The sequence below is a fragment of the Nilaparvata lugens genome, chromosome 3 (assembly GCF_014356525.2).
Source record: "Nilaparvata lugens isolate BPH chromosome 3, ASM1435652v1, whole genome shotgun sequence".
Lineage (NCBI taxonomy): Eukaryota > Metazoa > Arthropoda > Insecta > Hemiptera > Delphacidae > Nilaparvata > Nilaparvata lugens.
The window spans coordinates 39217228-39234813 of NC_052506.1; the positions used below are offsets into that span (position 1 = coordinate 39217228).

A 17586-nucleotide genomic window follows, 5' to 3' on the forward strand; every position below is an offset into this window, starting at 1 on the left:
TAGAGTGGATTTTTCTGTCCCATTATTCTGAGGATGAGTTTCTGGACTTTAAAACAGGATTGATATGGCAGAATACGTAGCTCCCCATGCCAGGATTCCATATCTTGCTATTGACTCTACCAATGCGTGATATACAATTTTTAACGTATCCAGTGTGAGTATCTGTCGAGTTGAATGAAACTGTAAACCAGTTTCCTGAGTTTTGTTGTTTGCTGTATGATGTGTTTGTCCCACCAAAGTAAGTCGTCTATTATAACTCCTAAATATTTTATATTATCTGTTCGTTCTACTGATGGACAATTGCAGTCTATGCGATTTATTTTGCAGTGATGTAACTTGATTGTATTTCGTACAGGTTTTTTGGAGTCCGTCAGTGAAAATGCTAGAAATTTAGTTTTTGATGAATGAGAGTCAGGATATTACTGTGGAGCCAAAGTGTAATTTTTTCCATGCCTAATTCAGCGGTTATGAAAGTCTCGTTCCAGTTGTTGCCTTGAAATATCACAGCTGTGTCGTCGGCAAAGACAATAATCTGCCACCAATGTCGAGTGAGCACAACTCATTGGCAAAGATGAGGTACAGTATCGGACCAAGAACTGTTCCTTGTGGCACGCCGAATTTTACAGAAGGCCTTCTTCTGCACTCAGATTTTTCCCTATTCTCACTCTCTGTTTGCGAATGGTTGAGAAATGAGAAAAACAAAGAATACATTTCATATAAGTTTAATTTTGCAATACTTGTTTATATACAATATTTTTGTTTTTCCACTGTCTGTGTAAATATAAAGACTATCTGGTTTGCCGACTCGGGAACACGCACATACAGTTGTCCATGTGAAAAGCAATCCTATCTAAATCTAGACCACACAATTCTAAAGATTGACCTTGAGCTTTGTTGATTGTGATTGCAAATGCCAATCGAATTGGGAATTGCAATCTTTTAAATTGAAATGGTGTATCGGTCGGGATCGTGGGTATTCGAGGAATGAGGACATCTTCACCTTTGAAAGGCCCTGTTAAAATCGTTGCTTCCACTACATTATTCATTAATCTCTTAACTGCAAGTCGCGTGCCGTTGCAGAGTTTTGGCTGATTAATATTCCGCAAGAGGATAATTGGCACACCTACTTTCAATTTCAATATGTGTGGTGGTAATTGAAATCCAATAATTGTACCGGAAAACATACGGTAATCAAGAGTGTAGTTTACCGGTACTCTATATCTCACGAACCTGTTGAAGCTGCGTTTTGAAACATGCGCGCTATCTAGCGGTCAGATTTTGCACTTTGATTGCAGCAGCGCTCAGCTCAAAAATGGCCAAAGTTTCACCCCCTCCCCCCGGGCCACCCTGCGAGCCCGGTCAATTTTTTTTTTTTTTAATCGACTTATTTTCGCGAGCTGACCCCGAATGTGAAGTCAAAATCGGAAAAATCCATAAACAAAAAAGTTAAAAATTTTCGGGCAAGCGTAGCGCCCCTGAAAATTGTAAAAAGTAGATAAAAACCATCCTTGATGCGGATTTTATATCATGTTGAAATTTCAACTCAATCGGTCCAGTACTTTTGGAGTTTTTGCATTACACACAAACCAACATAACATTTTTATATATATAGATATTTGCTTAATAGTGCGGGCGCAAATGTCATTCAGTGGTTATTTTTGAGTAACAGCCGTGGAAAATATTTTTAAAATCTCCCTCTAAAATTTTTGTTTTTAAAATTTTCCTCTAAAACGCATATAATGGAATGAAATTTGAACAAGAAAAAAGTCTTTTTGGGCTTTTGAAGGTTATAACTAGAAAAATATATGCGTTTTAGAGGAAAATTTTATAAAACAAAAATTAATTTAATTTAATTAAATAACAAGTCATTCAAATTCTATTGATATTGTATGCAACGGAGCTCATCCTCATCACTTTATCCATTTTTTTAATTGTTCAGAAGTGTTCGTATAGCAGTGCTTTGATAAAGTTATTAAGTCTAGGTCTTGTACATTTCACCAAAATTCTCTCATCACATGAAGAATCTTCTGCATGCCTTTTATATTCTCAAAGTCAATCATCCTCCCATCTGGTTCATTTCCATCGTACTGTGTGTCATTATATTGTTATTTGCACAACCTTGACGGTATTTTGTGCTCAAGTTAGTGTGGGTGTTCCGTCGGAAATTGCTTGCATCTGGCGCACTCTCTTTCCTCGCTCAGTTATAATAAATGTTGAAAATTCGTCCAATTCATCCTTGACACACATAGTTCTCACAACATCTTCAAATATAGTGAAATAAGAGAAACTGTTGAATAAGACCTCTTCCTGCATTTTTCGGCCACGGACTTCTTCAAACAGATCCATAGTTCTCAACTCATAGCCAGCGCTGAAGAATGAATAATATATTGCTTTTTGGTTATGTTCGGATGTGATTGCTCAATCTAATGTCATCTTTCTTAATTCGATTTACACATGAATCGTCGATTTTTCATGGATATTCCATTATCATCAAATTTTATCATCATCATATTTGATATAGTACAAGGTATTCTTAGTTTCTTTTTCTCCCGATCTGTGCTTTTTGTAAAAATTAGATAAATAGTGTGGAGCCCTATTTTTCTGGTTGTCTGAAGTGATCAGAATAATTGCGACAATCATGTTCTAAGACGTGGCCTTTATGAATGTCAGAGGAATGTGATATTTATCCATGGATTGACAGACTGAGGTTTTTGTGATTAAAACTGAATTTCAGTCTATAACTACATGCAGACATATTTGGACGTAGACAGCAGCTACCCAAAACTAGCTTGAATGCATCTGAATTTTGTACGAGGAATCCAGGTGATGTTCTTCTGTGTCCAAATCTTACAAGAATATTGAGAATTTTCAATAAGCCCCAAACATCAGATTAAGCACCTTAGTACCTATATTTCTATGAATTGTAACCCTGACTGAACGTTCGTCTCGCAATAGAACTGCGTCGCTGACCAAGTAGCCATGATTGATTTCCCCCATCCAAATGTATAAATTCTGATTCAGGTCTCGCCATGTCTTCATATTATCTTAGTACTGTTGCAAATTTTGAAGCTTCACTTATGGAATGAGTCATGATTTTCAGAATGTTGTGTGGAGTGGCGGGTGCGCGCGGTATTTGTTGAAATTTGTGCGTTGCCTGAGGGTTGCTGTGATATTGTGCGGGAAGAAGTGAGAGGTCAGAGGAGGAATCGGGCAGGGATGTGCGTGCGAGCGAGTGAGCGCACAATTGAACCTTGGAAGGTCATCGACTCACCAAGGGAAAGTTGTACCTCAAAGGGTAGTCAGTGCAGGGTGGGTGCCGGAGAGGGGATGAATACCAGCCAGCAGCCTGTGTGAGTGGTGAGTGGTAAAAACTCATCAGTCAGTCCAGTCGAACAGTTGTTGATAGTCGCCAACATTCCATTAATGACAGTCTCGGTCGTTCACTATTATCTATTCCAATAATTTTCTAGTGGAGTCTAGTTCTAGTAGTACAGTGCTGTGATTTCTTATTCGTTCTTGTGTTCAGTAGTCGCGTGTTGGTTGAATATTTTCTGGAGGTGGAATTATGGATATTGTATCATTTGGTAAGATTCTTTACTACTTGTATTTCGTTGGTTTCATGACTGGGTTCTGGGTGTGGTGATTTTATCGTGATGAACCACGGTAACATGCCTCAATCCCTTGCGCCAAATTACTGTGTATTAGAAAAGTGTCTTAATTAATTTAATTCAATTTCTGCAGAACTGTGGAAACCGTATATAAAAGAATGAATATTTCTATTCTGCTACCGTATATTATGTTGTCTGAATTCTTTTGATCAGAGGCAGAGATCTATTCAAGGGCAGATTGTCAGGTAGATTTAGGCTACAATGGATGTTCTTCCTTAGATGTATTTTCTGTATGTAGATAATGTACGTTTGAAGCCTTGATGGAGATAATTCACCTTATTTCTGTTTGCAACCTGCCTTTGCCATTATTAGCATCATAATGACTCTGATACAAAAGCTCACCTCTGTTTGCCCACATTATTCAACTACAGTCCATTGCTTTGAAACATTTTAATTATTGGCAATACCGTACACGTATAATTAGTTGAGAATAGTACGCATCGCATATCCATGTTTTGTACTCTATTATGAAGTTGGGTAATATAGAAAGTTTCTTGGAATTATTGTGTTAATTTCATGGACTGCCACACTGAATAAACGTAGCGAAGCTTGAACTTGATGTGTTATTAATTAGGTTGTATTCATGTGGGATTTTCATTGGTGAATTATTCATCTCGGTTTCCAGAACATTGATTATCGTTATTGCTTTACGATGCCATTCTGAATATTGGTTGTTTAACAGAGTATAGAGTACATCTAGTCGTCAGTCTCCCGAGGCTAATCACATCACATCATAGTCATCGCTTTTAGTTTCAGTGTGCGAATTAGCAGTTGATGACGTTTCTGGTACACTGCATCAAATTCAATATGATATGCACAGTGCATTATTCGGTTCAATCCTATCAGGAACAAATAGGTTGACTATCATCACAGACAGAAGGTTTGTATCTGTTACCATGTGCAGAGTACAGACGACTTTATTTTATATCAATTTTCTATTCAACTTGTAGGTGAAAGTGAATCTACTGTATATTTTTAGTTATTTTAAAACAATATCAAGTGACATAAAAGTTCAATAGCTTCTTTTTTAATTTATAATTGTTTCACCTTTCTTTTATTGCACTTTGTTATCTTATTTTTATAAAGTAATATGAATCAAATTACTAACAAATATTTAATTCAACTCTCAATTAACTATCTCTTCGAATTGTTTTACATCTCTACAAAGAAGTATGTTATTTAGGATTTAAGGAAGCGAATTGGCCATTTCAATATTAGGAAACGTCATAAAATCTGTTATTCTCTTGAAACTACCAACTCATTTGTAACAGAAAAATCTGCTACAAGACCGAAAACCAATGATTCACTGAAAATTCAAATTCACCCGAAAAAATGTTTTTGGGCGTCGCTATTCTGCGTATTATTTCCTCATGTTGAAAGAGGATTTAGATATAATTATGTTTTAGAATTACTTTACTGTTTCTCGGTGGCATTTCTTCTATTCCCGGAAGTAGTTCAGTGTCATCACGTACGGCTGCTCTGATTTGAATGCAAGTATCGTCGTTTTCGTTAGTTGGAAGGAATCCAAAGTCTTTTTGTGTTTTGAAGCAGTACTATTGCAAACGCAGTGAGCAGATCAGAGGAGGGGGGGCCACCATTGGGTGAGCTAAGTGTCGCAGTTGCGTGACCTTCCTCACCAGCTGAGACCTTCCTGCCACCAATCTGTGAATGGGCCACCACTTCCAGGATCAACCGATGACTTTGACCTATATTTTTCTGGGCCTTCCCCCTATTATCCAAGGAGGCTAAACTATACTTAGCTGAGAAAATTCCAATTAATTAATTTTCACTTTCTTAGGGCATTACAATTATTTATAGCTAATGTACTTATAAAACATGGATCCAGAATAAATTGCAATAAATATTGCAGGAAAATGAATATGTCTGTAGTGTTTAGTATGACTTTTTAAACGTCCCGTGAATTATAAAATAGAATTTACAATACGTTTTGCAGGCTACGGCTATCTGATAAACAAGGAAACAGATTGAGTATAATTTTAAATAAATATTGACAATTTACTGTAGCAGTAACTCAATAGTGATAGGCTGCCTCTTCATGACTAATGCAATAAGAATGATCAAAACATTTTCAAATAGTGTGTTAATTGCGCAGTAATTGATGATGAACAGCGATAGTGTGGCGGAAATGAGGAGTTGGAGTAGCAACACTGTAGATACTAGCTATATGGATGAACGGCACATTACTGACACGACACCAACACCTAGTTACAGCATATTGCAGCATTGCAGCATAGCAGTGGCCAAAGTCCACCTCCCGACGTCACTAGTCAGTGGCCGAAACTCCAAGCCATGTTGCCACGTTGAACACACACTGACCGGCCGGCCATTGGGCCCATTCCTCTTCTTCTTCCTTCTTTTCATAGTCTTCGTTATTTTCTCCTTCCTCTGTGTCTCTCCGTTCTTCTTTTTGTTTGTCTTATCCCTGTTCATTCTTTCACATACTATTTTTCCTTATTCTTTTCGCTTGTCTTCTTCCTCTTCCTTCTTTCACTTACATTTTTCCTCATAATTTCTCTCCTCTAAACCTCTTCTTTCACTATTTGTCATTCCTCTTAGTCATCTTTATCCTTCCAATAATCTTCGTTTTGCTGTAATTCATTCCTCTCCTTCTTTACCAATAATTACTTTCCTTCCCAAGGGTGCCCAGCCCCCCAAGGACAATGGCGCATGCCCTCCCCCCCAATCCAAGTGTAATGCCCCCCCAAAGTACCCCAATTCCCAACCCTTTAGTTTTTAACATTAGTCAGTGTATGACAATATAATTCACATCTTACATTCTAATCTTCCAAACGACATTATTTACCTTTGGTCTTGTGAGGAATTCTTTCTGTTTTCATAATATTGTAAAAATATATACCATCGTTTCTTATCTCTTTTAAAATAGAAATAAAGATTCTTTTTGATATTATTTTTGAGACTAGCAGTGCACCCGTTCTTGTTCGGGAGGACTAAAAAGTACTACATTACATCAGGAAAAACTACATGACAAATATTTTATTAGGATATTAAAAGATAAGTAAGGGATGCTTTGCTTTTCAAATGTTACTTATAAAATTTTTTTTTCGAAAGTTTTCCAATTTTTTTCGATGGTTCTATATGTATCTTGTGGCGCTGAATTCTAATCTTAAAATTGCTGATACGCCAGAGGGCGACTTCACCACCAAAATTTTGGGCTTTTTTTTAAGTTTTCCATTTTATCTCGAGTACCTTGAATTTTTCGAGAAAGAGCATTCTATATATAATATTAAAGATAATAAAATTTCCAATGAATTGAGTGGTCGCGCAGGACTACTTTTTGGATTTTTATCTGAAGTGTTCCACAAGATACACAACTTTAAATGTGCGAGAAATTTGTGATATTTCCCCCATTTTCACAGTCTCGCTTATGCAACGTTGCGTATCTTGTGGAACACTTCAGATAAAAAATCCAAAAAGTAGTCGAGGTTGTGATGAATTTTCTCCTCTTTTCACTCCCAAGAATTATTCTTCTGTTTTCAATACAGTTCAAAAGTTATAGCCAATTAAATGATGATTTTTATTTTCTCATTTTTCTTGCAATTTTACTGTTATTAAAGAGTCTCTAAAATGAGTACAATACACGATAGAAACTCGCGATGGGTCTTAAATGAGAGAAAATTTCATGCTCTATAAGCTGAGTTTGCCTCAGCTTTGAGCATTACTTATCTTGAATTACTGTTTATATCGAAAAACTGTCGAGACTGTGAAAATGAGAAAAATATCGCAAATTTCTTGATTTTTTGAAACAAACGTACCGGTATCTTACTTCACGATTATATTTTTACAAAAATCATTAACCTCACATAAAAGAGAAGATTCTTTTCTTCAAATCAAGACCAATTATCATTTTGTGTTACCGAGACACACAGTTTTGAATATAGAAATCGGTCATTTTTATATGCATTGAAATATGGGCTAAAATACACTAAAAGAGGAATTTCCTATATTTTTAACAAATTTTAGTGAGATAATAAATGATTACCAACCGCCTTGACGAGCTGATATGAACGAGTTGTAGTACGAGGAGATTCAGTCAAAAGTTATAAGTGTTTGAAGCTTTGATCCTGGACGTATCCTTATGTGTGCTCCCCACTATGAAATACTGAAATCTAACGAGTGATTATTTATAGAGCATAACCCTCGTAAGGTTATTTCAGCCGAAATATGTTTCTTTTTTGTTAAGAAGGCCATGAAAAGCTATTATAATGAAAATTTGAATTTTGGCTGTAGGACATCATTTTCTATTCTTGGGTGTAATCCCCCTCCCACCACTACTAAATTCAAAAATAGGTACCTAAGGAATTCTGTTCAGAATTATTAATATTGCTAATTCACGTGATGTGTGGCTTTCTATCATTACTAGAAAAATATCCAAGTTGTATAGGGTAGAAGTGGTAGGTTTGCAAATCTTTGAAAATCCCTTAAAAAATACCCCTTTTTTGAAAACTCTTGGCTCCAGAATCAAAAATCGTAGAGTTCCGCGCGACCACTCAATTTATTGAAAATTTTATTATCTTTAATATTTTAGAGAATGCTTTTTCTCGGAAAGTTAAAGGTTCTCAAGATTAAATGGAAAACTTGAAAAAAGTCAGAAATTTTTGGTTTTTTTGGGAGTTTTGGGGGTGAAGCCGCCCTCTGGCGTATCAGCAAATTTCAGATTAGAATTCAGCGCCCCAAAATACATATAGAACCGTCGCGAAAAATTCTTTCGGGCTGTTTCCTGAAAAACGACCATTTGACTGGACTATTATACAAAACAGAAAAAAGTAATAAAGCATTACAATAGTTACTTGATTATTGCGTGGTAAATAGGGTGTAAATTTGAAAGATTGAAATTGGCTTCGTTTGATATTTTTCACAAATTTTTTCTTCTGTCAAATTCACTAGAGTTTGCGATGTTGTTTATAATTGCATTCCCATTCCAGAGACATTAATATCATCATGAAACGCCTTCAAAATTGAAATAATTATTACATTAAAATGTACATTACAATTTAACTTGTCATTGTGCTTTTAAGAAAATTAGGTTGCAACAGCAAGGATACTAAAACACAAGACCATTAAAAATTAAAATTAAGCAAAGGAAATCAGAATAATAGTGGATGATGAAGTTATAATTTATTTTTGTGAAAGATTTACCTTCAAACTCATAGGCTTGAAATTACTATAATTCCTGCATACAAAATATTAACGATTGCATTTTTTATGCTTTATATTGAGTTACACTTTGTAAAATAATATAACATAGAAAAGGTGGGAAAAAGTAATAAAATTAACTACATTAGGATATCTCTATTTAATACCTTGATTTTTTAGTCATGATTCAAAATGTTGACATAAAATATAAAAAAATCATGCCCCCCAAAAATGTTGATGGCGCAAATTGCGCCATGCCCCCCCTTGTGGGCACCCCTGTCTTCCTGTCTTTCTTTTCTCTTCCCTTCTCATTCCTTTTTTTCTCGCTCTCCTCATCATTCCTCTTCTCTATCTTATTTGTTCTCTTTTCCAATACTTCCTCAGCCTCTTCTTTTTCATCTTGCCATCTCTTCTCTCTTATGCTTCTGTTACTATCATTTGTTTTTTCATATTTCTCGAAATCATCTTCTACAACACCTCTTATGTTTTGATCAATGTATTCTCACCTCTACAAATTCTTCCAAAAAAAAATTTCTCCTTCCATTTCTTCCATCACACTCCTCCATCCTCCATCTCAGTATCATTCCAGTATAGTTTCTTCCTATTTTCTCCCATTCTCTTTCTATTCCTTTGTCTCTTCTTTATCACACTTGTCACTTTCTCTCTCCTCATTATTCCTCCTCCTCCTCCTCCTCCTCCTCCTCCTCCTCCTCCTCCTCCTCCTCATCTTCTTCTTGCTTGTAGTTGTCAGTGGCGCCAGCGACCCCTAAATTGGTGGTGTTGTTTTGTTGGAAGTGGCTCTATAGTGTATTATTTGTGGCGCAGCTCAGCAACACGCTCCGTTTCCTATTCAATGTTGCCTACAGCCGACACTTCTCAGCCTATTTCAATCCACCTCCATTCATTTTTCTATCAATATCCTAATACTGTACTATTGCTTTCAATGAATTCTCAAGCAATGCACTGATGATTCTAATTCAACATCTTATGTACCATTCACTTGAATTTGATGAACATTATTATGAATTTGATGAACATTATTATGAATTTCTCATGATTATTATTCGACAGAATTAATTACGTGCTATCTTGAAAATTACAATATCACCTTTGCTGTAGTAACTTACATGATCACTCATCTCAACAAATGGTATCTTGCACAGCCAGCAATAAGAATAATACTTCCTTTATTGTACCAATCTTCCCCTTCTTTTAGGCATAGTTTAGTTTTTTCCAGGCCATCATCCGTGCAATTATTCATCTAATCTTTTCTTTTTTCTTTATTTCTCCAGACGCTTTTCGGTTTCGAAGAAAATTTTAAAGAATAATAAATATAGAATATAGGTGATTCAGAATTATCACTATGTCTAATTTAACATAACATCAAATGTTATTTTTTGAATTTATTCAGGGAAATACCAAAGTAATTAATCAATTCAACTGATAATACTAACTATTGAACCTTGAATTCACGTGGAAAAAAACCTACTTGAGAATAGGCAAAAAGATTTTGCACGGATCTGCGACCGTGAATGTTGAATGTTTCGTTTGCAACTTTGGCTGCGTCTGCTGCTGGTAAGGAGGGGAAGGCAAGGGGGCAGCTTCTCCAAAGTTGTGTCTGGCCCGTCTGGCCCCCTCAACGCCCCAACATCCTGTTTGAGGGACGCCGGATCGATGCCGCCAGACGCTTTTTGGGATTGAGGGGGCTCACCCTGTTCCCCGGTCCCTGGTCCCAGCACGTCTCGTTCAATCCGCTTTGTCCGATGCAATTCCCCCGACGCCGGCTTCCCCTCCCCTTCACTTCAACGTCAAGTGCATTTTGCAAAATGACAGCGATGCCACTCACTGCCTTCATCCGCTGCATCTGATCAAATCTGTCCCCAAAACCATTGACAAATGGGCCTGTCAATCAAACTTGTATGCCTGCTTGTCAATTTCCTCATTGAAAAAATTGTTCTAGATGACTTGATGATTGGTACAGGGGGTGTCGTGATACCTCAAGTCCATCCTGTTGATTTTGAGCTGCATCGGACACTCCTGTCATAACAGACGTCATAGTTGTGTGACAGGCTTAGGGTGAACACTGCACTTGTCACAATAGATAAGGCTACAGAGGAACCTGTCCATACTCTGGGGATGCCTACCAATAATCATAATCATGGTCAAGTGTAATTTCCCTTTTTGTATCACTGTACCTTTAACCATTATCAGGTTTTGAAAAATAGCATTTCAAATATGCCCAGTTTAGTATACTTTTTTGATGAATGTGGTTAGGAAAATATTATATATGCTTTCACTGATATACAAAAGAAATAGGTAAAACTGGTATACAGTTACATTTAGTAAGCCACTAGAAATGAATGAGCAACTTTGCTGACCAATTTTGAATATGACAGATTCAAAGTGAAGACATAAACTTTTATCTAGAGTGTTAAGAATATACAATGTATATTCTATAATCCGTGCTTGTATCGTCCTCTTTTTTGCTAGCTACAGCATTGCCTTATATTTTTGTTCCTAAGTGAATTGGTTCCTAAGTAATGGAAGCAGACCATTATCAAGCATATTCTGCTATGATGAGGAAATCATAATCAGACACATGGTGGTGAAACAGGAATTTATAAGTTTTCTCAATACAAAAAACTACTGTTGATTATCTTTTAGGTTGGAGTAACGTCAACATTACTAGATGTGATCTCTTCACTGTTCATTTATTAAAACCTTATACTATAAATCATATTGAAAATACCTCATTTGCATCACTCACATTCTCATTCACTTATTTTTCATTCAATGAATTTACCTTCTTCCATTATGAATTACCTTATTCAATCGTTCAGTTATTTCATTCACATATTTTTTTTCCAATGATTTACTTTTTCTGAATAAATTATTTAATTCAACAGTTCAGTTATTTAAATATTATGTTTCTCAACTCTTTTCTGTATAGGGCTACTTGTAATATAAATATAAATGAAAATAAAAATCTCAGTACCCTTCTTTGAATTATTTTATCACAACATGTTTCAACATTGATGCCATTTTCAAGTCATATTAAGTAAATCATACTCATATAATTCTACCTCTTGAGTAAATAATTATGGTTTACTTCATATCACTTGAAAATGGCATCAATTTTGAAACATCAGGTGATAAAATTATTCAAAAAAATGGTACTGAGATTTTTACTTTTATTTCTATTTATACATTTCTCATTATGTAAAGTGAATTACATAGTTTGTGTCCAATCAATTTCCATCACTTGGCTACACAGTTTATTTTAATTTTCAATAATAACGAACTTTGAATATTCTCGAAGCAGTCAGTAACAATAATTTGTGTGTTATCTGTGTGTCAAGCAAGAGAGCCTTGACCCTAGCGGCTCTATCTTGAACTTCCAACGTACTCTCGAGTGAAATTCAGACGATTTATTCGTGACAGGCGCCCGAATGTCATTCTTCATATGCAAATTATATTTTTCTCTGATAACAATGATCATTTAAATGTAGAACCGCTATTTTCAGAGCGTCGAATTTAATTATTCATTGTGTCGGATTACAATTCAGCCTTTCATTATTAATAGACGTACCATCTCAATAAATCTCACAAATATTTTCAAGAAATAGATCTGATGTGATTTAAAACTGTTTCTGAAACTATGATTTTAAATTCTAAAATTTGTTAATAAAGAATTATCCTTCAATACCTATTTTTAATAACCTCATTATAAATGATCATAAAATACACATAACTAGTTTAATAGGGTTTGCTCATGAATTTGGAATTCCGCAAATGCTTCAAATTGAATAAGAAGCCAGTAGAACTTTTGTCAATAAAAAATACTAGCTAGTATATGATCTACGGTCGAATCTCTGTATAACGAAGTCGATTATCACGAGAGAAAATTCGCTGCAGAGAGGTATTCGTTATTGAGAGATTGTTCTGTCAAGAAACCTGCCGCGATCTTATCTTGTAATATCTTATCTGATCTTGTGATATCGTATCACGGCGGCAAATAAATGAATATGATACACAAAACATATCGCGAACTTAGATAGCATACCTATCAGGCCAATATTAATATGGAAATTTGAAAATTCATGTTGTTTAAAATGAACAAACATTTTTTTGGAATATTAATAGAATGTAATAAGTAAGTAAACTCACCAATTTATTCCCAGAAAGCTTGATTTGTACTATTAGTAGAGTTTAATCAAAGTAACAATACTTTTCTAAAGTTTACTTAGTAGCAATATTTTTCAACTTCATTGACCAAATTTATCCTACTACTTTTTACACTACTAGATTGAACACAACATACTGTTATTTTGTCAATAACTTCACTATAAATACTATAATTACTCAACTTTCCTATTTTTAATGTTTTATTTGAAAAAGTGAATCATTTTTGGTTGAATTCTTCATTTGAATAACACATCATGTTCAATAAACGAATCACATTCATTCAAACAGTCGAAAATGTTGTCTGGTACACTATGTTTCAGTTTTAAACCTTGCCTGATAATTTTGAAAGCTTCTAGAACTTCTTGATCTGACGGATTCTTCTCCTCAGATTCGTCACAGTCATCATGTGTGTCTGCGACCCCCTGAAATTCAATATCCTCTTTGTTCCTTGTGAAGTAGAAATTTCCAAAAGCCTTACAATAACACCTATAAATACTTCCATATAGTACTACACTACAAAGTAAAGTATTACACTATAAAGTAAACTAAACCAATTCTAGTTGTTGAGTTGCGTTTTGAATGCTTGAATGATAATGACTTCAGAAGTAATAATATTTTTACGGTGCAGCTATTTTCAAAATTATTATTTTTGCATTATCGTTAATTGGAATTTGATATGTTTTGGAAGCAATAATGTTTATTCTAGAAAGCTTTCAAATTTTTTTCTAATTAAACAATGAAATAATGACCGTGTATTTTATCAATTGGAATCATTTCGAAATATACTCACCAATGAGTATGAATTTGTACAAGGTGCGGCAGAAAGGATGAACGGTTTTCAAAAAAGTAATATATGTCGTTACCTATGCATAAAAAAAACATTTATTTACAGAACAATATTCACATTATTTTACAATTTTAGAAAATTAATGTTTGAAAACAATATCTGACAGGTGACGGCCGTTTTCAGCAATGCCGCTCTCGGAAGTTGGATTGTACTCTTTCTAACATTGCCCTGCCAATTTGTTCGACTTCCTCACGAATTGCTCCCTTTAGTTCTTGAAGTGTACGTGGTTTATGCTGGTAAACACGTGACTTCAGGAAACCCCACAAAAAGTAGTCGCACATGGACAGGTCTGGAGAACGAGGAGGCCAATCAATGTCACCAAACCGAGAAATGATGCGACCACGAAAAACAGCCCGAATTGCTTCCATTGAATTTCTTGCTGTGTGAGCTGTCGCCCCGTCCTGCTGAAACCATACTTGCCGGATAGGAATACGTTTCCTTCTTAATTCAGGAAGGAAGAATTCAGTGAATTCAGTATAACGTTCTGAGGTTACAGTTACAGTGGTCCCGTTGTCGTCTTCAAAAAAGTATAGACCAATAACAAATATACTGCTCACAGCACAACAAACTGTCACCTTGGGACTGTGTAATGGTCTCTCATGCATTAATTTTGGATTTTCATCTGACCAATAACGATAGTTCTGCTGATTAACGGTACCATTCAAATGAAAATGTGCTTCATCTGTCGTAAACAAAATGATGTTTTCATTTTGGTCAAATATGGCCTCCATTTCTCGAGCAAAATTCAGCCGCTTTACATAATCGCCAGGATTCAATTGTTGAACCATGGCCATTTTGTAGGGATGAAATCCTAGATCTTTATGTAAAATACGCCTTACTGACCGATCACTGATGTTCAGTTCAGAAGAATGTCTCCTAGCAGATCGATTAGGACTACGGAGTATAGCTTGCCGAACTCTTTCCACATTTTGTGGAGTGCGTACAGTGCGATGAGCCCCTGGTGGTCGTTTATTCATTACTGTTCCTACTGAACGAAATGATTTTACCCAACGTAAAATGGTGTTACGAGTGGGTACATTTTCATTTCTCGCAAGATTGAAATGACGACGAAACTCGCGCTGAACTGTAATGATACTCTCATTATTACGCACAAAACTGTCGTAAGTAAACACACGATGTTGCACATTCCACGAATCCATGATGCCGATTAAACAATGACTAGAAAAAATGATATGATCTACCGAACACATGTTCACTTCAGCTGGCCCAATCCGACTACCCAAATCAGAATACTATCTGTTCTAAAACATCCACCCTTCCTGCCGCATCCAGTACTATGAAAACTTTACTTGTAAACTTAACAAAAAATATTATTTTTGTTCGTAGAAACAAAAATCAAACTATGGAGTCAGTGAGTGGAGTAGATTATTATAATATTAAAAAGAATATATCTCGAAATCAACGATTAGAGTTTTTTATATAGGGAAACATTAAGCAGGCAAAGAAAGGCTAGTGACCCTCCGAAAGGTGTGACGAATGAGTTCCGGTGACTAAAATCTACAAGTGTGAACGTTTGTATGGAGAAGAATATGCGCCATTACTATCGTTCTCCTTTGAAAATAGGACAGAAGGTTCTATTTTCTGGCAAGGTTTCTCTATGACGGTTGACGGTCTGAAGACTCACATTTAAAAAGCACATGTTCCATCTTTTTGGGAACTATCGGCCGACGAAAAAATCATCACTGTGAAGCCAGCCTTAAGTGGAGGTTCGTTGTACAGAGGTTCGACTGTATGTATATTCATGCTACAACATTCAATAACGGAACAATAAGTGTTCCCATTAATTATTATTTCAAACAAGTATTAATAGAGAAAAGCAAGAATATCGTGAACATTATGCTTATTATATGTTAGTCTTTTATCATAATGCAAATCACTACCTACCGGAATGCTTTATCTCATTGAAGGTTCCTATCAGCCTCCTTCAAAATCAAGGGTGTATGATATTTTTCATTACTACTGAACCTATCTTATAATTGTTTTTGAAAAAAATAAACAATTTAGTGATATTCTGATTGCAAAAATACAATCTTTGAATATTTGAAATTTTATATTATGATATAGCGTTTTTTATATTTTATAATTGATGATATTAATATTTTGTGTTTGCAGGCTCGGCGGCCCATGTCAGCTTGAGGAGCAAGGCTGGGGGTCGAAGATGAGCGCAGTCATTGTGCCCGAAAAGAAAAGAAAGAAACTTGATTCCAACGGCCAAGCTCAGCTGTAAGTTACTTATTCACCGCAATTGTTCAAAATGTTCATTTTTCAGCAGATCAAGCTAAATGAAGATTGATTAAAAATGATAAAAACTAAAAGACCAATTCCACAACAGCCTGTTAAATTTTAACCGTGATTAAATGCCAAAAACCATTCAGAGAAGCCTCCCTTTTCAAAACAGCCTTCTCTGAATGGTTCTCATTGTATTTTACCATGAAAATCTAAATTTAAAAGAATGGTTTGAATAAATATTTTTGGACTGAAAATTTTGTGGAAATCTAGAAGACATAACCTCATTTTGTACTTTTAATGTTACCTAAATTTGGGAGAGAAATAGTACAAGGTATTCTTAGTTTTCTCTCCCGATCTGTGCTTCATTGTAAAAAAAGAATAAAGATAATGAAGACAAAGATAAAGATTTAAATATAACTGGCTTTTGTGCAATGGCAATCAGGCAGTTTAAAACAATCTTCCACAAGGGAAAATTGTAGCTTTAGATCATTGCTTAGTGGAGGTTCATGCATGAAGCCATTATATTTCCACTTCTATCTGAGCAAGGAAAAACTGATCGGAGTCTGACAAATTAACTGTAACTAAACTGACGAAACTTTTGACTCTTTGATTCTATGACATATGACATTCCCTTTTCCTGTCCTTTTTCACAAAATAGTTTATTGTGTTTGAACCACTCTGTTTAGAGCAAAATGTTACATTCATATTGTAAACGAGAAAACTCTAAGGAACAGTTTCTAATTTGAATCAAAGCTGTAGTAAATTTGTCTTTTTTCTTTAGGGCTTTTTTCTGTAGTAAATTTATATTGACTGGAAGACCATTACGGGGAGGTTGAATATCGCCTTGCGAGCCATGATACGTTATTAATACTGCAATTTCAGTTTCAAAACTGTCGGGTTAGTGTTAATGAAGCGGATTACTGAAAGTATTAGAACATGAGTGAAATTGCTATTTTAGTTAAGTTTCTAACTATCGGATAGATGGTAATGAAGCAGATAACTGAAAGTTAGCGTTAGAGCTGCTGGTCACTCATCCATCAGCTATAATGCTACTGCTAATGATACTAAAATTGAATTCTTGTAGGACTGCAATTTATTATTACTACCGTTCCATGCAAATGCCCTAACGATTCCTAATACAGTACATTAATGTTTTTCACTTCTCCGATGCACGATGATGGATTCACACTCATTGAACTCTGTCAACAAGGTATCAAGAAGAACTTTCAAATTCTATGTCAATTTTACATAAAAAAAACATTCTTATATAATTTTTAGCAAAATAATTCATGCCCTTGAAAACTTATGTTTTATGAAATGATTCTAAATTTTTAATAAAATCATCTATCTACACATTGATTATACTGAAACTTACTTAGTGTACTTTATCTTCCACTGACAAAAAACTAAACTTTTACATTCCTGTTCCTTTTAAAATATAGTGCTTCCCGACTCATATGC

The 17586-nt window shown here is 35.2% G+C and overlaps 1 protein-coding gene across 12 annotated transcripts in view; it reads left to right on the top strand.

Annotated features, from left to right (window-relative positions):
• LOC111059730 (nuclear receptor coactivator 2) overlaps positions 1-17586 on the top strand; it is a 354078-nt gene that overhangs the window by 291034 nt on the left and 45458 nt on the right. For all 12 annotated transcript variants that reach the window (XR_005570757.1, XR_005570758.1, XM_039423755.1 and 9 more), the window contains exon 2: positions 16009-16119. Coding sequence is in view for 10 of the 12 variants with exons in the window: in XM_039423750.1 (XP_039279684.1) it covers positions 16009-16119 (111 nt within the window). In the remaining 2 variants the exon portion in view is untranslated. The remainder of the gene's footprint in view (positions 1-16008; positions 16120-17586) is intronic.